This window comes from Grammomys surdaster, unplaced genomic scaffold (assembly GCF_004785775.1).
Source record: "Grammomys surdaster isolate TR1022 unplaced genomic scaffold, NIH_TR_1.0 126391, whole genome shotgun sequence".
Taxonomy (NCBI): domain Eukaryota; kingdom Metazoa; phylum Chordata; class Mammalia; order Rodentia; family Muridae; genus Grammomys; species Grammomys surdaster.
The window spans coordinates 11,719,366-11,742,370 of record NW_021621185.1 but is presented as its reverse complement, the minus strand read 5'-3'; the positions used below and the strand labels follow the sequence as shown (position 1 = coordinate 11,742,370).

At 36.9% G+C, this 23,005-nt stretch overlaps 1 protein-coding gene and 1 pseudogene across 2 annotated transcripts in view; both read right to left on the bottom strand.

Annotated features, from left to right (window-relative positions):
- Edil3 (EGF like repeats and discoidin domains 3) overlaps positions 1 to 22,717 on the bottom strand; it is a 440,392-nt gene extending 417,675 nt beyond the window's left edge. The window contains exon 1 of one of the 2 annotated variants that reach the window (XM_028760126.1): positions 22,141 to 22,717. In XM_028760126.1, the coding sequence (XP_028615959.1) occupies positions 22,141 to 22,207 (67 nt within the window). In that variant the 5' untranslated portion in view covers positions 22,208 to 22,717. The remainder of the gene's footprint in view (positions 1 to 22,140) is intronic. The other variant, XM_028760127.1, reaches the window with a different exon arrangement.
- LOC114614453 lies at positions 519 to 7,768 on the bottom strand (annotated as a pseudogene).
- Positions 22,718 to 23,005: the final 288 nt, after the last annotated feature.

Genomic DNA, 23,005 nt, shown 5'->3' with positions numbered 1-23,005 from the left:
TATATATATATATATATATATGATAAGAGAGAATGTGCAAAAGAAAATTCCCCAGCGTTGCTCTTTGGCCTCTCCATGTGCAAGCACAAACATGCACTGCTCTGAACTCACATATATGCCAGAGTAGTGAAATTATATAGCAATTTCATTGAATTTTCTCAAACCATTCAAAGAAGCATGTTGACATATTATTTCTTACTCATGTGCTAAATGGGTGCTAGCAACAAGCATGATGACTGTATAGTCTCTGTACAAGTTTAATCCACTTTTCTAAGATTATTTTGCACAATAATTTTTTTAAAAAGTTTTTTTTTAAAGTTGTTGAGTATGTTTTTGTTTAGTTGGTTTTTGTTTTCTTTTTGTTCTTCTGATTTTGCACTAGTTAGTTTATTACATGATTATAAAGTTTAAATAAAATGTGAAAAATAAAATTTTGTCAGCTATGCTGGAGCCAGTATCTGAGAGTACTGTTCTTGTTCCCAGATTCCCTGGCCAAGCCATTGCCACTGAGTAGGACTCTAGATATTTCTGCTCTCCTTTCTGAAGTTCCATGCAGGCACTGTGACTTCAGTGAGAGTCCCATATACATTCATGGCCTAAGCCACCATACTTGTGTCATAAAAGGGACTAGACAGGAGTAGGACTATGTTGGAATCCTCGGCAAGTTTAGAGAACTTGATGACATAACTGTTCAGCCACAGCCAGTGCTGCTGCTTTAACTCCATTACACTAAGTCAGAGCTTCAACCAGGATTCAGATCACTTCACCTTGGTGGTGGCCAGAACTGGACTGGCCCCTCCTGCTGCCTGATTTGTCCTTTTCTGCTTTGGAGGCCAGAATCTCGACTTTGTTCTTTCAGTCTGTCAAACTGATAGTTTGTTCTAGTGTTCCTTCAAACTGTAGAACCCGTTTCTAAGCCCATTTCCACCGTTCCTCCTCTACCTGTGCCTGGATAAACGCTTTTACACGGGGTGGCACAGGGATATCCTTGATCCTATAACGCTGGTAGCCATGCTCTAGCCGTCAGCAGCCTGGTTGATGGCATCCACAGTGTTGGATTTCAGAGACTTCTACTTTTGAAATATTTCATCCAGAGAGAACTTGCCAAGCTCGGATCTCATAATCATCTGAGCTAACTGGGTGACAGCGTACTCACTCTCCTCTACACAATACTTGCTTTGTAAGGATCCATAATACACAAGTGTGGGACTCCATCTATTTGCAGAGTCATATTGTCAAGTTACAGATGACTGCTCAGGCACGTTGATGACGATTTCCTTGAGAGTCTTGCATATAGTGGGTTTGGCCCAAGGCAAGTCCAATGAGATAATAGGATCTGGTGGAATCGGCCCATTGGATCCACCATCAAGGCCTCCTGTTGCAGCACAAACAGTACCAAGGAGTTTTGGGGCCGTTCAGGGGAAGCATTGCCAGAAGCAGTGCTTCAGTACCACACACCGTGCCGGAACCCAGAAGTACGTTTTGCTTAAAGGATTTACAAGAAAATCTCATCATTTGAATTTAGCTCAGGTGTGAAAAAAAGCTAAAACAAAGCTTTCTGGGAATCCACCTTTCTGGAATTATGTTGACAAAGTTCTACCCCATTTCACTTACACACACACACACACACACACACACACACAAACACAGACACACACACACTCATTTTTTTCGTTTTAATTAGATAATTTATTTATTTACATTTCAGATGTTATTCCCTTTCCCCATTTCCATCCTCCCATCCAGAACCCCCTTTTTTTATTGGATATTTTATTTCTTTACATTTCAGATGTTTTCCCCTTTCCTCATTTCTCCTCCTTAGAAACCCCCATCCCATCTCCCCTTATCTGTTTTGCCTTTATATAATTTTAATTACATGTATGTATTAAGATCAGTTCTAGATGAGGGGAACTAGCAATATAATAGATGCAAATAGTCCAGGAACAAGTAAAACAATAAACACAAATAGTCAAAGAACAAACAAGGCAATAAACAAAGTTCTATGAACACTCCCATGCTCACTGTTTCTAAGGGCTTATCAGAATGACCAAAATATCTGAGCCTATTTCCCTCTCCTAGAGCAAAGCCATTTTCATGCCTGAAGCCTACTTCTTTGTTCTAGCCTAAAATTTAGATTCCTGTCTGTAATTACTTCTTTGTTCTAGCCTAATGTCAGATTCCAGCATGAAGCCCATTTCCTTGTCCTTGGCCAATGTCAAATTCTTGCCAAGTAGCCCTAAAATCTCTCCACAATTCCCCCTCTTTTTATTTCATAAACTAGACTGAGCCTGTCTTAGGTTGTTTTGACAAGAATGCCTTTCTTCTCCATTGTGGAATGTGCATTATCAGAAGCAATGCACTTCTGTCTTTGGTTGGTAAGGCTTTTTGTGCAGAATCTTATCCATCCTTGGCTTGCCAGGCTGTTAAATTAATAACTCTGTCTGGGGGTCCATTTTCAGTTTCAAGTCTTGTACATTGGCTGCCAAAGTGCTGATGTTGTTAAAGATAAGCTTTAACATGATGGGCAGGAATAAAAGTATTCTCAGGACAAAAAAGGCTAGAATGATCACACATTCTTATTCTTAAAGCTTGAAAAGTAAATTCAACATTAAAATAATCTTTTCTTGCTGCATGACCCTAGATTTGTACAAAAATCTATAAATAATTATAACAATGCATTTTTCATTGTATTTATTTATTTTATATGAATAGTGTTTGCCTACATGTATGTATGTGTACCCTCTGTGTAGTGGGTGCTTGCAGAATTCAGAAGGGGGCAGGACTCAAATTCTCAGCTGTCATGTGGATGCTTGGAATCAAACCCAGTTCCTCTGCAAAAACAACAAGGCCCATTGAATCAACTCTCTAGACGAATAGACAAGAGATAATACAAGAGAGTCACTTTTCCATCTAAAACTGTTGAAGTGTAACAATTATTTTAAGATGGTCAAATGATCATAGTTATTCTAAATCTTTTCAATTCTGGGCTATTTTTGTTGGTTTTCGATTTCAGTTACTACAATTCTCACTGTGCCAGATTGCTATGAATCTTGGTATGTGTTTCTGGACAATTACACTATTAAGTTTAACCAAAAAATTTCCTGTATTTATTTTTATATGAAAACTTGACTGCATAAAATCTTTAAAATTGTTTTTGTAAACAGCTAGTCACAACATGGGGCTGGGAAATCTCTATTCTACAAACAGAATTCCTGTTTCAAAACAAGGTGTATAGTGAAGAAATCAATGCCATGTTGCTGTGTTCTTTCAAGTCTTGTTTCAGAACTTAAAGTACAAGTCATTTCACAAACATAATGATAGACATTTTCAGGTTACAAAATTAGTATACAGAAACAAAAGTATTACCATTTGCCAGTAGAAAATAATATGCAATAGAAATCAAGAAAAGAATACCCTTCAGACTACCTACAGAAATACACTTTGGAGTAAATTTTCAGAGGAGATAACACTCTCTGCAGTTAAAAATGGAAAAACACCAGTGCACACTTACAAAGTAAAGTGTCATATCCTTGTACACACATTGATAGAGTTAATATTGCTAAAATGTTACAGTACCTAAAGGTACTACTTCTGAATTAAGTATGCTTCCTATAGAACTACCTATGATATTCTTCACAGAGCAACATAAATGTTTTTGAAACTTTATATGGAACAATAAAAAGTCAAGAATAGCTAGAAATATCTGATTCAAAAGCATAATAAAAGGGAGACTATAATACATGGCTTCAAATATAGTACAAAGCTGGTGTAAATTGTTTTGGGTAGTAATTTTGCTTCTATTTTTAACAAATATCTGTTGAAAACCAAAATATTTTCAAGTAACAATGCTACAAAAATATTTAGCATCACTAACATATTCAAAATTCACATCAAGAACACTGGAGAAACAATAAAAATGATTATTTAAAAAGTAGAGCTAGCATGTAATGTTGAAAATATGGATAAAAGTGAATTCCTACACAATTCTTTGCTAGCTTGTTAGATAGCACATCTGTTATAGAGAAGACCTTATGTGTAAAACCAGGACAAACCTACAACCTTATAATGGAAACCTAATAATATATGGATGGACATCTCTCTTCATGCTCCTTATAGTACTATTAACAAGAGATATGAAATGATGAAATGGAGCCAATTTTAGTGTTTGTGAGGTGATGAATAGATTATGAAAATGAAGTGGAATACAAGTTATCCATAAAAGAAAATGAAAGTGTGCTATTTGTGATAAGAGAGATGAATCTGGAGATCATTACCTTGACTTAAATAAGTCACAGACAGAAAACGAATGGCTAAATTGCTTCACTCATGTTCAATGTGAAAGACTGACATCATTAAGAGTGGAACTATGATTAGTAGAGCCTGGGCAGAACAGGGAAGGAACAGTTTGAGGGAAGGCTCATCAGTGAGACCCATACAACAATGAGAAAAGAGAAATAAGTTTGGTACAGTCTTTCATAGAAGACAGAGTACACATAATAATATATTGCAGATTCCAAAAGCAGTAGTCAGAATGTTTTTATATGTTTCCTCCAAGAAAAATATGATACATGTTTGAAAATATATATATATATATATATATATATATATATATATATGTATATATGTATATATGTATATATACATATATATATATATATAAAGATCTAATTTCATTGCAAACTTGATTTTCTTAATAATTGACACATATACACAAAAGAATAGGTAACAGAAGAGAAATTTGGTATGTGAAGGTTTTAACATACATCAAACATAACATCCATGGGGCAAAAGGCAATATACAGAGATATTTAAAAAATAGATTATACCTTAGATAAGAAGCTACAGACAACCCCTAAAACTCAATGACACAATACAACCTGCTTCAATAAGGAAAAAGAAGTTGAGTATGTTTCTGCAGAAAATACATACAAAAGGGGAATACATAGATAAAAGGGTGTTCAATATCACTATTATTACAAAGAATATTTAATTGAGATACATATTTTTAGTAATATTAGTATGTGTAGTATTTAACACTATTATCAAATAATATTTAAATGAGACTATATACATGTGTGTTGATGTGTATATATACTACATATTTATGTGTTTTTATGTAATCATATAAAATAAATGATTTCCTTGTGGCCTAACAACTGTCCTTAGTGTTGTTTCTGTCTTCTCCTTCTATTTGAGTTACCTTCCCTGCTCTTCCCCAGCTAAAATCTCTCACTAAATTTTCACTTATCCTCTTCATTAGCACTTGTGTTCTGCTAAAATTCTCTCTTGAACTTCATCTTACTCATTCCTGACACTATCTTTTTCCATTGTCTTGGCTTCTGCAATTACTCCAGATCACATAGTCAAATCGAAAGGCTCAGAATTAAGATCCACTAGTAAGAGAGAAAACATCACAGTGTCTATCTTGCTGGGTCTGGGTTGCATCACTCCATATCATAATTTTCAGTTTCACCAATTTGCCTCCAATTTCAGGACTTCCTTTTTATTTACAGCTATGGAGAATTCCATTCTGTTTGTGTATCGAGTTTCAATTATCTATTCATTGTTGGTAGACATGGAAGCTGCTTACATTTTTTAGCTATTGTGAATAGACTGGCAACAAACGTGGCTAATAGTGTCTTTGTAGTAGTAGGATGTAACAGAATCCTTTAGTATATGCCAAGGAGTGACACAGTAATTTTAAATGGTAGATCTAATTTTTACATTTGTGAAAATTTCCAACTGATTTCTACAGAAGCTGCATAAGTACAAAATTGGGCTTACCAATCCAGTTACTTGTAGCTACTTAGTAGCTTCCACTTATAACAAAATGAAGCTTCTTTAATGAGAACGGAAGTTAAGGTTACCTGTGGGTATGAGGAGAAGTACTTAAAATCAGGAAGAAACTACCTACAATGATAGAGACAAATGGAAGTAGTAGGTTGTTCTGGGTTATGTCTTCTCAAGCTGTGGTCATTTATCTAGGTTTACAGTGACAAGTATTAATTCCATCCCATTGAATAGTTCTCAAGTCCACTTAGAAAGATGTTGATTACCTTCAAGATAATAGTGTCACTATTGCAAGATTGGAGATATCTTGCCAGGCAGGTTACTGTTGTAGTTCATTGGCTTTATAACTTGCTAGGATTACTGACTGCTTTTCTCTATTGGTTGCTTGTACAACACCTTCAGATACTACGAAGAAAACCTTCATTGTGGAGGCTTCCAGGACAGTACCCATTTCATTTTTTCATTTCCTATGCTTTACATGTGTGATTCTTCACCAATTTGATCTTACCTTCAGTTCTGTAAGAAAATCAAGGGCATTGCCAACAGCTTATATTGTCTTTTGGGAGTCTCTTAAACGACTGAAAAGGAGGATTATCTTTTTTAACACTGGGTAGTTGTTGGATAGTCTGTGCTTTCTGCGGATGGTATTATTATTTATTATACTTGTCCTAATTGGTACATCTATCTACAACTTGATTTATACACTTAATGCTGAGGGAATATGGTTTAGAAAAAAGGCAGAAAGATTGTAAGAACCAGAGGACCAACACTCTTGCTGATAGATAGTGTCTTTTAGAAATGACACGGATGTTAGACCCCTGTAATTTCAACAGTATGTTGCCTAAACAAGACCTCCATAATGGCCACTCCATTTGAGATGTGTAGAAAAGGAAAATTTTATAATGATACATCTTGATATAAAGAGATACAAGCAATCAATGGCTGATAACAGGAATAGTCATGTATTCGAAGGAGGAAGCCTCTGATAGTATATCTAATTCTCAGTGTGTATCTATATATAAGAAGGTGACACAGGGGAGCTTGTGGAGAAGAGTGTGTGAAAGTATGAACACTCATAAACAAAATTCACAAAATATGTACAATGAAATACCATCACAACATTATGATGTCTACTATCATAACTCAAAATAATAAGTTATGTAAAGGATGTGAGAAAACTGGAGCACGTGTATACTGTTTGTAGATAAAGAAAATGCTGAAAATATATGGAAATCTGTAAGTTAATTCCTCCAAAATAAAAAAAAATAGTATTAGTACAGAATGCAGTAATTCCACTTTGGATTTCCACTAGAAACTAAAGCATTTAGCAATAGCTAAAATGTGAAATAACCCAAGTGTTTTTAGAGAAAAATGAATTCAGAATAAATGTCCAGTATGCATATTGGAAATTTATTCTCCATTATAACGGTAACAAACAAATATACAGCATGGACGTGCATTGAAAATATTACACTAAGTGAACAACTTGTGAAAAAAGTACAAATACTGTGTGATATGATTCTACTTACCATTTAAGAGCAGTAAAAACCATAAATGTGGTTGAGATTCCCTAAGGACTCTCATTGTTCTTTTAGCTTTCCTCACTCCAGACCCCACTTTAGCCCATTCCTGTTCCTTTGTGTTGGTTGGTTACCTCGAAACACTCTCTCTTTGGGAACTTACTGGCTACACCAAGTTGGGAATCCTGTCAGTGTCTCACTCAGCCAACATCAGAGAAGAGTTACACAAGTGGGAGATGAGAGCAAGTAAAAGGAGATGTGTAACTGAGCAAAGTACTGAGGACGAGCGACCGTGATGTGCAACTTAGCAGAGTACTGAGGACGAGCGACCGTGGAACCATTGCAAAGTACTGAGGATGAGCGACTGTGGAACCATCAGTCGTAAATGGGATACCTCCATCAAATCCCTTCCCAAAGGTCTCAGGGCACCCGAGAAGGTGTCTCCAAGGGTCAACCATTAACAAAGGGAGAGTTAGTTTCCACCAAAGGAGAAATACCCATGCTTAAGGTCAGGTGCATGCCCAACAGTATTAGATGGTCACCCCAAAAAAATGAACTTAGTGGTTATTTGGAGCTTAGTTAATTAGTTTGATGCTTTGTTTAGGTTTTTCATTTTGAAACCTTCACTTTTTCTTAAATATTACATTTTTTTCTTTTTTGTTTTTAGTATGTGTACTTGTGTGTGTTTACATGTTTATCTTGCATTTGTGTTTGTTTCTGTTGTTTTGTTTATTCTGTTTTCTTTTAATACCCACTTATTTTCTAAAAGACAGTGATAAAGACAGCTTCGAGTTGGAAGTGTGTGGAAATTATGAGAATTTGGAATGGGTGAGACAGGGTAACCATAATCAGAACATGTTGTATGAAAAATTATTTTAAAAAAGTTAGAGCTAGAGAAAAGAAACTGTGATGACTTGAGGATGGAACAGGGGAAGGAAGATGGAAAGACATTACTTGATTTGTATATAAACTATCTTTAGAAGTTGAAGTTAGTAATGAAGATGGAGTTGTTAGGATGTCTAAAATACATTAACAGAATATTCTATGTTATGTGTAGTTTATCAGCATAAAAGAGAAATAATAATCTGCATGGCAAACATATTACTTAGAAATATTTAAGGTTTCTGAAGAATGCCAACAAATGCCACCATAAAACAGTAATGACCATATAATTGCTATGCATTCAAAAGTAATAAAACTTTAAAAATAAGAAAATAAGAGTAAGGAATTAATTTTGTTCTCCAAATTTTAAAAAAATATGAATAAATTCTAAGGTTTCTAATCATTTGAAAAATAAATACTCTATTTTTACCCTGTATAGACCTCTCTAGAAAGAAATTTGCTTTTACAATTTTAAGCTTAGTGTGGAAATCACACAATTATTGAGGTCACAGTACATATATCATTCAGAACCACAGGAACATTTAAAAACAGTAGGAGTATGGTTGCCTAAGGGAATAGACAGGACTTGCAGTGACGTCCAGATTGCCATTACACACACAACTAACTCTAAACAGAGCTGTTTCCAGTGTTCTTAGATCCTGGGCAGACATAGCTTCCAGGTGCTCTCTGTTGTTCTCAGCCAGGGACTCTTTGGTTCAGCAGATGTGAGGGCATGGGCTGGGGGAGGAAGAGACATGGTGGACAAGGGAAAGTGATTGCTGGTGCATTTTCAGGCATTGGTTGCCAGGGCACTGAAAATAGCAGATGAAAGGGCTACCTGTAGGCTCTACCCAACAATTAAAAATGTCCCTAGGTATTTTAATTTTGTTGTGCATATTTTAACCATCCTGGCCAGATAATTACATTTGAAGTTCTCTGTTTCTTTATATACAATCACAATTATTTTGTTCAGTTAGATAAAAATGGAACACAAATCTATTTTGAAAAAAATGTTCATAAATTAGAAATTTATAAAAAAAACTAGATCATTTATGAATAAATTCAGCAAATAGTAACTGTGTACTACTAAAATCAAGGATAGGTAATTTACATACTTTCAGTAACATAAAAGTATTTATTTTGTTTTCTTCAAGCTTACAGAATGCAGAACAAAATATATTAAGTAAATTTAAAAGTGATTAGGTAAAATTTATATCTAGACTAGTCTATAGCTAGAGTATTTGAAAATATTGGTGGAGTATCAAACATTTGTGTGTATATGTATGTGTCTGTGTCTGTATGCCTGTATGTCTGTCTGTATGTATGTATGTAGGTATGTATGCATGTCTGTTAGAGCACAGATTTTTTAGAAAAGACAATTTATTAGCAATTCTCTGTGACTATGCAATTTCAACTGAATAATGTTCTAGAAAATAAATATAGTAGAGAACATGAGAGACAGCCAAAAATAGATATAGACACAGATAAAATTATATATAAATAAGATCTCAAAAGAAGGAATATGAAATTGAATGTTAACAGTAAGAATCATGTAAATACACATGCATGATAAAAATGCAGCAAATAACCTGTAGACATCCTTTGGAAATAAAGCTTAGTATTACAACATCTATGTCAGGAGAATACACATCATAAAAAAGTAACAAACAAACCAAAAGCAAAATTGAAACTGTTAAGTAAAGTTAAAATAAGATCATGTATATAAGATACAATTATGAAAAAAGGCCTATGCTTTGCGTCTGCTTTATCTAAGAAGAGATCACCTCCAAGAAAAATTGAACAAATAGCATACTAAATATTTACTGTCAGTTTCAATTTTTTTAAAATGAATAATAGTATATTACAGTGCATGACTGGAATTTTCTGTTGAAAATCAGAAGCTTTTGAATAAATCTGTAGGCTAATGAGATGTGTCCCAATGAGACAACTAAGATGAAGTAAGCAATAGCTTAGGGGGACCATAGAAAGGAAAGAAAATATATCAAATTCCAGCACGCCAGAGACTAAACAGGAAACACTGTGCTTTACAAATATCTGAGACATGTAAATTTGAGGATAAAATCTTTCTGTACAATGTGCAACAAATTCTTTAAAAGGGTGGAAGTTATGTTAATAGTTTTCTGTATGAACAGTTTAAACAAATGTTCTAAAATGACCAAGAATGAGGGCCACCAATCAGGTAAAGCATTCTCTGTAACTACTAAGTGCTGACCTCAAAAGACATAGAGCCCCATCTCAGCATCTCGAAAGTGGGTCAGAGAACAACTGTAGAACTCTTCTTCTGCCCCCAGCAGAGCACTAAATTTAGAAGAGATACTTCTGTGGATTTGAAAATTTTCTTTAACTATATTACAGTGAAATGATTCCTGCATGTAAATCTATCAGCCCTATATTTGATGCTATTAAACTATCCTGCTCTCAGTGTACAGTCTTATCTTGTCATGTAAATAATTCTTCAGATTTCTGTAAGGTTTGGAAAAGCTGTTTTGTATAAACACATAGAACCTCTTTATGGGATACAGCAACTGTTTTAAGTTTAACATGGAAAACATGTAGACTAAGAACTATGGGAAAGAGAAATAGCTACATCAGGTTAACAAATCAATTCTCTTCAAAGTCACTATTACCCTTCCATGCTCTCAACTGTATGTTTCTTCTCATATAAATCTTATATTTGAAGTGATATTTCCCTGTTTATCCATGTTATTTCTAGAATATTCTGCTTCCTTCCATGATAAAAGCTAATGAGTTGAAACTTACACCACTCATCTGCACTCTCAGTGTGTCTACATAGTGTTTTTAGGATGTCTACCACATCCCCACATACAATCATTCCCTCCTCTCTCAACCTTTTCCCTATCTCTCATCATGCCTTTATTTTGGCTTTAATTCCCTCATAGGTGACTTTTGTGGTAATTGACCATTTACTGTCTTGACTCCCTTTTTTCCCCATTTTGTCTTCTATCTTCCTTCTGGTTAGTCTCATGGTTATATTCCAAAATCTGTTATTGGCAAAGTTATGCTCATGTTGTATTTCCTACAATGCCTCTGTATTCCTAGTTAATCACTTCTTACTTTTCTCTTTTATTTCTCTCTGGAGCCCAATTCAACCTCAGCCTTATTCTGACTTCTGGAATGTGGATTTTACAGTCTCTTGTAAATACCTAAGCACTAATTAGCTACAAATAGGAACAGAACTTTGAAAATAATTTTATTTATAGTTAAATGATGCAAAAATGATGAAGTTATCTGGGCAACTCAATCAATGGAGAAATTTTGAAACAGTGTGTTTATTCTGGAGATGACTAAGTACAAAGACCAGGTAGGAAACAAAGTCTGATTGAGTGAAGATTGTTGTACTGTATTATACAGACCACAAGTGGGGTCAGTGGAAGTACCGAAACTGGAAAATAAAAGGCATGAAGTGTGTGTGCGTGTGGTGTGTGTGTGTATGTGTGTGTGTGTGTATGTTAGAGAGAGTGAGAGAGAGAGAGAGAGAGAGAGAGAGAGAGAGAGAGAGAGAGAGAGAGAGAGAGGGAGGGAGGGAGGGAGGGAGGGAGGGAGGGAGGGAGGGAGGGAGGATGGACTGAAATATTTAAAATGCCTGTAAGTTAGTGGTTTTACTTAACAGTAGCAATTCTACTGACTGGATGTTGCTAGACGTCACCTAAAACACAGGTATGGATGGCAACCATGGATGCTGGGAATTGAAGGGGGTCTTCAGATTCATAGATTCTCTCTAATAGGGAAAAGATAACAATGTTATAAGAAGATATTAAGAACTACTGCAACACCAGCCAATCTCTTGTCATCTCTTCATTTTAAAAACTGAAGACCAAAGAGAACTTCTGACTACCTGAAGGACTCTTCTGAGGCAGCTGTGAGCAACAAGAGTCAGCACAGTAGATTCAAGTTCTGACTCTTCCAAGTCTGTGGAATCCAGGACACTGGAGCTTTAGAACCTCTGGTTGTCTTGTCTAAAATTAGATTAAGAATATTCTCTTCATCCATATCTTCTAAGGCCCATTTAAACTCAAAATATTGTATACTCGCACAGAGAAAAGAATAAGATGTTCTATACATTAGATCATATGACTTCTATTACTTTTAAATATAGTTCAATTTTATTTAGTCTCAAAATTCCTAAAACTATTTGGTGTAAATAATAAACTAAATTAAACCAGGAAGAAACTGTGTGGGTGGCGTGGTTTCATAGTATTTATGCCTGTTTGTCTTTGTTCTGATAATGCTGGGGAAAGAATTCAGGGCTTTGTCATTCCACTAACCTTCCTAAGTAAGGCTTTAGTTGTTTTGTTGTTGGTGGTGATAAAAAAATAATTGTGCCCAGGTGTTGTCCACAAAAGCCAGAAGAGGGTGTTTAATACCTGAAACTGGAGTTACAGATTATATAAGCTCCTGTAAGTCATGGTTAGTCAATTTTTGAGTCTTCTGGGGAGCACCCAGTGCTCTTAACCACTGAGCTATCTCCCCAGCTCTGGTTTACTGGGCTTCTTACTGTGTAACCCAGACTGGCCTTGACTTTGAGACCCTGCTGCTTCCTCCTCAGTGTATTATTACAGTCATCTGCCATGCTATTTGGCCATTAAGTTTACCTTTTAAATAGGTTGTACAGAAATAAATGAGAGTACTAGAGATATACATATGTCACAGACATATTTGTGGCACGTTATATGTTATAAATATGTTGATTAAAGTGGCAAAAATAAAAACCATTTTGTCTTTTAATATCTCCTTGTATTGTGTTATGCAATTGAAATTGATATCCCTATATATTATGCTCATTAGCACTGGAATCATACAGAGGAGTGGCAGATTTCTAGAAAACATTCATAAAATATCATGCTAGAATAAAATTGAAAGGAACGATTTGGTGAAAAATCTGTATTTCCAACCACTTCCTAAGTGCTTCATTTCTCCCTGCCATCCCCAGTACCATTACTTGAAATGTGCACTAAAAAAAGTATCATCAATTCTTTCAGACTAAATAAAATACTCGTTAATTTCTGCATGTGGAAAGAGCTTTATCTCTGTTTTCTATTTAAAATTTAATTTGTTAAAAATTTTAAAAGTTATTTTTAAATTGTAGAATTACTTAATATTTCAAATTCTTTTCACAATTATAAATTCATCTTCTAAAATAATTAGATGTTGACTGGTTGTTGGGTAAGATATATGTAATTTTACAAATAATAAAATATGGAAGACACCTTTGTGCACATAATTCACAACTTATTGCCAAACAGTATCAATTGGTAGTTAGGAGGGTAGAGTCCAGCTTTGCTCTAATTTTTTTTGAAGTTTTTGAAATAAACTATAAGAAAATTGTAAGTAAAAAATAAAAACATCAAAGATACAAATTATTAGACTCAAATTCTATAAAGCTTAATAAATGCATATATAATTATAATTACTATAAAATGGAAGCTGTGAACTTTCCATTGAAATTGTATCCTTACAGTATCAAATGTATTTTATTCACTTACCCATCACCAAAGCAAAATATTTGTGTCAGAATTAGAAATATAAAAACTAGATTTATGTCCTTTTTCATAACTTGTGTCTGTAACCTGCATTCACTCCTTCCTCATGCCCTTATATATTATTTTTTTCTTCTTCTTTCTTCATGTTATATACTACAATCTAACTTAGTCACTGTTTGGTCATGGTAGTTATCTTTATATCTGTTTTATTATTCATTTGTCAAATGATTCATCAGCACCTGCACTGTTGTTATGAGATTCAGAATGGGTTCCCATCACAGTGCAATGTGCAAAATGCATCTGCTAGACTTATTTACTCTGCTTCACATCTTTCTGAGTAAATGACTCTTCTTGTCTATAAAGATGCCTATGCTGTTATGGTGGCAGCCTTCCTATGAAAAGAGGCAAAAATAAAAAATAAGACTGACTGTAAAAGCTTAGCTTTGTAGGAAAAATTTCAGATACAAAGACCATCAGGACAATGCATGTAATAAAGGAAGTACTGTTTAATAGTGACATTTCTTTTAATTGAATATGTATAACAAACAAAAAAGGCAGTTTATAGTCTGTCTGTGATTTAATAGTATATTTGTATCAGTCCTCTCTTTGCCAGAAGGGTTAAAAAGTGCTTTCATAGAAGGTCCATTGTAAAACATAGAAATAGTTATAAAGAAAAGCAAGTAACACAAGCTTTAAAATTTTCTGAACCTATCTTTGACACACACACACACACACATATGTGTATATGTATACGTGTACATATACGTATATGTATGTACATATATATGTATATATATGAAGACACTGCTACTTAAAATATGCACTTATGGGGATAGAGAGGCATATATCTTGGCAGGTAAGAACCCTTGCAGAGGATCTAGGGTCAGTTCCTAGAACCCATGAGATGGCTTACAATCTTTTGTGACTTTGTCCTAGGGGATCTGCCACATCTTCTGGCTCTCTGGGCACCAAATACACACATAGTTGACCTACAAATGTAGGAAAAAAATGAAACTCCATGAAAAAAATATTAATTTAAATTATTAAGAACAAAAGCCAACTGACCACTTATTCTTTAAAAACAGTGATGTGGCTATGGTTGTGATTATACCTTTATCTAATTAAAAGACTATTATGAACCCATTCTGGTGTTTTGGTTACTATTGTTTTGTTTTGTTGTTTCTCCTATGCTATACTAATTCATGGAGGCAATAATTGCATCAGTGTGAAACAAGAATTTGGAAAATAAATATTAAAGCATGTAATTGGTGAGCTCGCATAAAACATACGAAGAAATTTAGTGTTTCTATGAGTTAAGCTATACAAATAATAGACATATATAAAATTATATACACACACACACATACACACACAAGAAAATAATGTTATTAAAACTGGAGCATCTTGTGTCGGGAAAAGATTGTCACGTATTTGTGACTGACAGACATACATAAACTACAAAAATGATGATTAATTACAAAAGGAATTGGTCCCTTTAGTTTAGAAAATAGTCTACAATCCAACATTTCCACTTGACGTGTTCTGGATTTTCCACTTGACGTGTTCTGGATTTTCTTGCTCACGTGTCAGGAGCCCACTTTACTACAACTGACCTCATAATCTCCAGTGTGAGTGACATCTAAGCAGTCACTGTGAGCTCAGACCAGGAAAGGACTTAAAGGATTATTTTTCATTCTAAAAATAAACCACTTTGTCAAATGCAAAGGGGAAACCTTAAGGAGTGCAGAGTAGCCTAACCCCATTTACAGATTGCCTCCAACGTAAGTGTGTCATCATGTAACCAGAGATTAAGCCGTGGCCTTCCTACTTATGAATAAGTAAGCAATCAGTCATCGTGATACAGATCTGTTTGAGAAAAGAGGAACAGTAAGAGGAAGTCAGTCTTTCAGTGCAGTAACAATCCCATTCTGTAGTGCTTTAGTGTGAAAGAAGCTTCACTGATATCCTTGCGGTTAAATCCTCTCTGCTCACTGATGCACCAGAAATCTCTGTTGGACAAATCTGACCCATCACTATCACTGCCTTAACACATATTTAAACAGAATGCAGCAGTATATTTTCTTGTAAAATGTGGCCCGGTTGTTGCAGGCCACCTTATCTGAATTTGGAGACGGACTCCTTTCCTGTAAAACTAAACTGTTCTGTATTACCTTTACTTGATTGTTCTAGGGGAAAATTTACAAAACAGCATTTCTATGGCAGAGTAAAAAAAAATCAATTGCCAAATAAGTACATTTCTCAGATTTCTAACTTCTTCACAACAAAGCAGATTTCTGAGCTACACACATTCAACAAAATAGTTTATTAATATATGCAAATACGTCTATATTTTTGGATTTCCAAATTGTGAACATGCTACAATTAGGTCCTATCTAGAGATATGGCAAATATTTGCATCAATTAGTATGATAAACATTCACAGGTTAATGGCTTGATTTTACTCAGTCCTCTTACCACATCACTGCATTTTCCTGATTTTTTTCATTGTATAATATTACTGTCTTACATACACTTTCTGCTTCCTTATAACAGCTGGCATACTTCGTTGCTCAAATTGAGTCTGATCTATTGCTTCATACTTCTCAGTTTCAGAATGTAGTTTATAGACAGAATTTGGAGGTCAGGATAAATAGACTTTAAAGTATAATATATAATCTAAATTCTAAATGTGAAATCTACATCAGGTGGTCAAGAGTTTCTCCTCATTTTGTCGTTTATGCTTCCTATGTTTCTCTCTGTGTCACATGGATGAAACTGAGAGGCAAGTCAGGTCCTCGTTGTTAGGGGCACATGTTTCCCTGCCCAGTGGATATTTTCAGGCAGAGCATTGTGATCAAAGTAAGAAATAAAACTGTTGACTTGTTCTTCAGCTGAGATCCTTTTAAATCACAGGGACTAGGAAAAGGGGCATTATGTTCTCTTTTTCCATTCTTTCTCTTTCCAAGAGGAAAAATGACAAATTCCCAGTGTTTTGTAAATTTTCAGTCTTTTAATAATGATGACAGAATGTCAAATTGATTTTATCCTGGATACTGTTTCCTAGTTACTACCCAACAAAGAAGTGGGAGGGAGAAGAAAAATGTATAATGGGAGAGACAGAAGATTTCCATTTTAACTTTAAGAAACTTTTACATAGAAAGAATGTCACTGAAATAGGCCATTTAGCCTGTCAATGCTCACATAAAAACTTGAGCAAGAGTACACTGGTGAATCTGAAATACACATTTAAGGGCTGTATCAACCAAAAGGGGACAAAAGTTTGATAAAGATAAACTAAAAGTGATTTTCAGTAACTTAAATAGGTATATATGTAAATTATGTATATATATGCACATATATATGCATATATATATAATTAATAATTTCCTGAAATAGATAAAGAGAATCTAGGATTATTTAGTCTCCTTGGTCATATTATTTTTATTAGTTAGAAACTTGAAAGCTCTATAAAAATATTACTATAGAAAACAGGTAGGAACTCATGACTTTCCATACAATAGATGTGTACAGAGATACAGTCAAATACGCAAATGCAAATTAGTATAATAGAATGAATAACTACTTAGCCTGGGTGTGAAGAAGAAATTTAGAAAGAACGCTGGAAATGCCAGTAATAATTGTTTAACCACCACTAAATCGATATTGTATGTATACTTCCTTGGAAGGCACTAATGGACACCTTGAAAAAGTAATGGGCTCATCAAAATGTGTAACTCTTATTTGTGGCGTCTGTGACTCGAAGTTAAAATTCTACAGTACAGCTGTCCATCCTGACAACGTACCCCTTCTGTCTTCAGGGACTGATGGGAGCTATCATTAGTTCTATAGGTAGTAAAACGTATTTTATGTAGATTTGCGAGCTAGCATTTCTTATTTACCTCTTTTGCTTCTTTCAAAGATCTTTAAAATATCTCCATTGATTATTCTGACACCTGCTGGTGAGGGTGCAGTGGATCCTAGTCTTTTTCCTTCAACAACTGTGAAACCAAAGGTTTTTATTCATACTTGTTCAAGAACAATTAAGTGGTGATTTCTAACATCTGTAGCAACCCTGTAAAGCATTTTAACAATTCATAGCAACATTCATTTGATTGTTTTCATAAATTAATTTATTTGATTAGGAAAGATATCACAATTTTTTTTTCACAGACTGTGATAAAGCAAAAGACAATCACAGCTTAGAACTCAATAGTAAGGATAGCATGACTGGGTTTATAGTTTTTCATAAGTGCACAGATATTCAAACTATTTAGTTAGTAAAATAAGTAAATTGATTTCTATCATAGAAGTTTTATTACTAACTGCATATTTGTCATACCTATTTTGACATTTTATCTTTCTTTTTTCTTTTCTTTTTCTTTTTTTTTTTTTTTTTTTGGTTTTTTGAGACATGGTTTCTCTGTGTAGCCCTGGCTTTCCTGGAGCTCACTCTGTAGACCAGGCTAGCCTTGAACTCTCGAACTCAGAAATCGGCCTGCCTCTGCCTCCCAAGTACTGGGATTAAAGGCATGTGCCACCACCGCCTGGCTTTATCTTTCTTTTAATTATTATTATTATTGTTATTTGAGTTTTTGAGATTTGAATATAACCACATCTTGTCTTTCCTTCCCTCTTCTCCCTCCAATTTTTTTCATATAACTGTCCACTCACAATTAGCTTCTGGATTGACTAAGCTCAGAAGCCTTTATCATATTTTTTTTTGTCAAGGATTTGACAAAATTGTTGTATCATAAATCATACTCAAAGCTATCACACCTGCAAGTGTGTGCAGTGAACAACATCAGCACGACTTTCTTTGGCTTTAGAAAACCCCAGAGGCCTACAAATGTCCACAAGTGATTGCATATACAGTTCATGCCATTATTAGCATCCATTTAAAAGATGGATCTCATGAATAAATAACCCAGTTAACAATATTATCTGAATAGCTGGTAAGGAAATGAAGAAGAGTTTGGAGTAGTGTAGGCACTAAAACTTTTGGTTTTGTAGTGGTATACTTGCTCTTTTATCTGAATATCCTTCCTCTTTTATGAAAACCATGTATACTTTATTCATGTATATTGCTTTTAATGATTAGTAAAAAATTCATAACTTAGACAGATGAGTCAATTAAATTAAAATTATCATCTTAAAGACTAGATATTAACATTATATGGACATTCACCTTAAAAATATTTAATGAAAATACAAATGTTTTAAACTTAAGGAATTGTTCAGAAATGTACTACATTGGACTTATTAGGGAAATCTTTGTTAGTTTAAGGTCAAAGAAAATAGTATATTCTATTCCATTTTACTTTCCCATTTTTATTGTAAATATCTACCACAAATAATACAAATTTCTAGGCAAAATACATTCAGTTTTATGGGAACATTTAAGATAGAATGAGAACTTTCTCAGCACTGTTGGGAAAGCTCTGCTATATCATGGTGTTGCCTGGCACAGCACAGACTTCACACTGGTTTCAAACTCTCCTAGCAAGGTACTTTATGTCCACTTAACTATTACCTTCAGTATAATATTTTTAAATTAATTTAAAATGTTTCACCTTGAATCTGATGTTAGCAGTTATTTCTTAAAGTGTAAAGTTAATGGTCATGCAAATTAGGTATTGAAGGCCCAAAAGTGCAATAATAAAATCCCCATAGAAACCGGTTATCTCAGCTTAGACTTCACTATGCAATCACTGAAGCATAGTGGCATCTGGAGTGAGATTTTTCAGGTATTAATTTCTTCTCATGTAGAATTAACTAAGATCTCCATTGATTAAAACAAGGGAATTCAAATGCCAATGATTCATAGCTTTTAGAGCACATCTAGACATTTTTAGATAATGCCGTTTGCTTAAAGACTCCTAGCACAAACTGCAGGCAAAGGGACAGATTGCATAAGATGTCACGTGTTTGCTGCAACTGTATGCATGTTATTGGATTTTTTTAAAGCAATACACAATGATGAATAATTTAGGAGTTAATAAAATATTCAATCTACTGATCCATTGGTTTAATTTTAAAATAAAGATGGCCAATAAGTGGACATACCTATCATTATCAAATTCCAGGCATAAGTGCCTGTAAATTGGGATCCACCCAAAGGAAAATACAATTTTTTTTTTCTAAGACGTTTGACAGATTAAAGATATACGATGGGAGAGGGGTATAAAAAAAAGAGAGTACAATTCCATGTTAACACTAGCAGTAAGTTCTCCCAAAGTTTAATTGTTTGAACTATCAGGCAAGCTCAGTTCTGCTGTCTGCAGAGGTCCGGGAGGGGAAAATTAGAGAGGAACAAGTTTAACAGAAAAAGCTATTGCAAACCGGTCCATTTCTTTCCCAGAAGCTGCCACCCTCCACCCACCGGGTGGCTTTACAAAGGATCAATCTGAAGAATGGAGGGGGGTAGGCTTCCGGAGCTTTGTCTAGAGGATCACAACCGAAAGCACCAGCAACAGTTCCACAGTCCACTTGACTGGTGGCATAGAAGCCTCAGCGTGGGCATCTTTAAGAGCTCAGGGCAGGGTTTTTTTTTCTTTTTTTCTTTTTTTGCCCAGCCTCTAGCAACTAGAAGTCTTCTGGCAAGCACAGTCACTAACTAGGTCCTCTAGCATTCCAGTCACCTTTGATAAGGGTCACTTAGTGGCAGAGTTACTGAGTGCACTCATGAGCATGTGTGTGTGCGTGTATATGTCCGCGCGCGCATCTGAGTGTGTGTGTGTGTGTGTGTGTGTGTGTGTGTGTGGCGTGCGCGCGCGCGAGTGCGCGAGGGTATGTGTGTGTTCCTATTTGGGGTGGGAACGGAGGCGGGGATAGGAGGAGAGGGGAGTGCCTGTGGTTCTTACAGTTCCCTTCCAGCTAAGGCATCAAAGTGGAGAAGGAATCCAGACAAGAAATAAAAGAAACAGGAAATATCAGCTTTAGAAGCCCGTTCTTTTCCTTACTACTGGAGACTAGGCGACCCACTCCGAAAACATTTCCATATAATAACCTTCACTGAAGTGGCTGCCTCTATGAGGTAGCTATCAAAGCAGGTTTGGAAAACAGAAGCAAAAACTGATCCCACACTCACACCTACACCCCTGGGAAAAAGCAGTCATATCCTGGGGAGCTGAGAAGATCTGAACTGCCCACCACTTCGAGTCCCAAAGAGATGGCATCTGGCTGCAACACAGGTTTCTGGAGGATAGTCACTAACAGCCTATCCTCTGAAGCGCATACATAGGTGGTGCATATGTGTAGCGTAGAGTATCCATGCAATGCCTAGTCTGATCTCAAATGGATTCGAGTCAACGCATTTTTTATTCCAAATACTTCTAGAGCCACAGTGTGTCAAACCCCTGTAGCTTATTCAGCTCTCCACTTACTGCTGTCTGTGGAGGATTCTAGAACACATCTCTCAGAAGGGCCTTCTGTGTTCACAAAGGCAGAAACGGCACAGCCACCCAATAGATTGAAATCCTTTTCTCCTCTCTGGCTTCCTGGCTCCAATTCAGTACCTGCTGGTATGCAGACAAAGGTTTCTGACTAGGTTTTACATTGACCAAGCCTAATCTATCAGAGGATCTGAAAGTCACCCAAACAACTCAGCAGGAGACTCACTGTAATTCTGTAATTTTTTAAATGTTTTGTTTTGTATGCTCATTTCCTATTTACATGCAAACCGTGAAAGGCACAGGTAGACCAGCCTGAACAACTTTTTGGCTCCTGGGCCAGGGGCGCATGATGGTTGGTTTGCACATCACAGCCATCTATTACCAAGAGTTACGGTCTTACCCAGAGGGAGTGCACAATACTGCTCTGATCCCCTGGGGTTAGAGGAGAGGAGAGTTGTTTGAGCTCTTGTAATTGAAGTCACGCGCCCAAGAGGAGGGTTGGGGAGAAAGCTAACGACTTAGTAGACCTCTCTTTCTCTTCGGGAGCACTAACTCTCAATATCAGGTCCAGGTTGACAGACCCCTTAGCCCCCTGCCCTGCACCAGAGCAAGGCATCCAGCTTACCGCCCGGTGTTTATCTATGCTGTTCTGGCACCAACTAGATGACGGCCCGGCACACTTAGCTCTATCCGGTCTCTATCACAGCCCTGTCCACTGTCATCGGCCAACAACACTGACGTTTGCTAGTCAGGGGTCGCGCAGGGAATTAGTGGCAAAGAAAGCCCAGGAAGACAACCCCTTCAAACCCCTCAACCTTCTTATTTTCTAATTCGCACCCTTTTCCCAGGATCTGCCTGGGGCACTCCACTCGGACTTTGCTAGCACTTTGGCAGGGTATCCAGGGAGTATCGTCTCCTCCGTAGCGCTCCTCACGCTGGGCACGCACCGAGGACCCACTGTGGCCCCTTGAGCGGCGTTTCCAAAGGTGCTCCCCGCCCGTCCCTCATCCAGAGACCCCTGCCCAGCCACCTCACCTTTGCCGAACTGGGGCACACCGAGGCTGAGTCCAACCAAAAGCCAGGCTGCTACCAAGTGCTTCATGATCCCTTCTCCAGGACGTGACCCGGGCTGGTCCGGGGTCGTAGCGGAGGGCACTGTAGACGAGGTGGCCCTGCAGGACAGCAGTAAACCCCGCCCTGTCAGAGATTCAAGAGGACGTCTTCCTCCCGCAGCGCTTCCTCAAACAAATTCTTGGGATGGGCAATAAAGAGTGATGGCCCTAGAGAAAGGGTGACTCACCCCTCACCCCAGCTTCTCCAGCGCTGGGGTAGGTGGAGGTGGGTGCGTTTGAGAGAGGCTGGGGATGCGAGTGGGTCCTAGTAGAGGCACAGCGGGCGGAGCGCGGGCTCCCTGGGTTCCTGGCTCCCCGATTTCCGTGCGCGCACCGCAGGCAAAGCGGCCAGCAGTGACTATGGCTCACGCTGCTGCCGCCGCGGCTGCCGGGCTTCTGACTTGGAGAACAATGAAGCGTGAGCTGGAGGGGAGCGAGCCTGAGGCCAGGAGCGCACTGTGTACAAACAGTGGCGGCGCGCGTGTGAGACTGAGCCTAGCAGGCTGGCTTTGGGCTCCCCCGCGCCCGCCCCCTACCCCCCTGCCCTCCCCCTCCTCCCTCTTTTTATTTCCTTCTCCAATTTTCATTTTTCCCCCTCATCCCCCCTCCCTCCCCCTCTCCCCAGCTTTGGAAGGTGGCTCCTTCTGCTGGAAGAGAAAGGGAGACAGCCGCAGCCACACCCTGCCTGATACCTGCCACAGTCTAAGTTCCACACCTTATCCGCCCACGCCGCAAACTCTAAGGTTAGGGGGAAACCATAGATGATGCTCCAAGTGTTGATCTCAGGA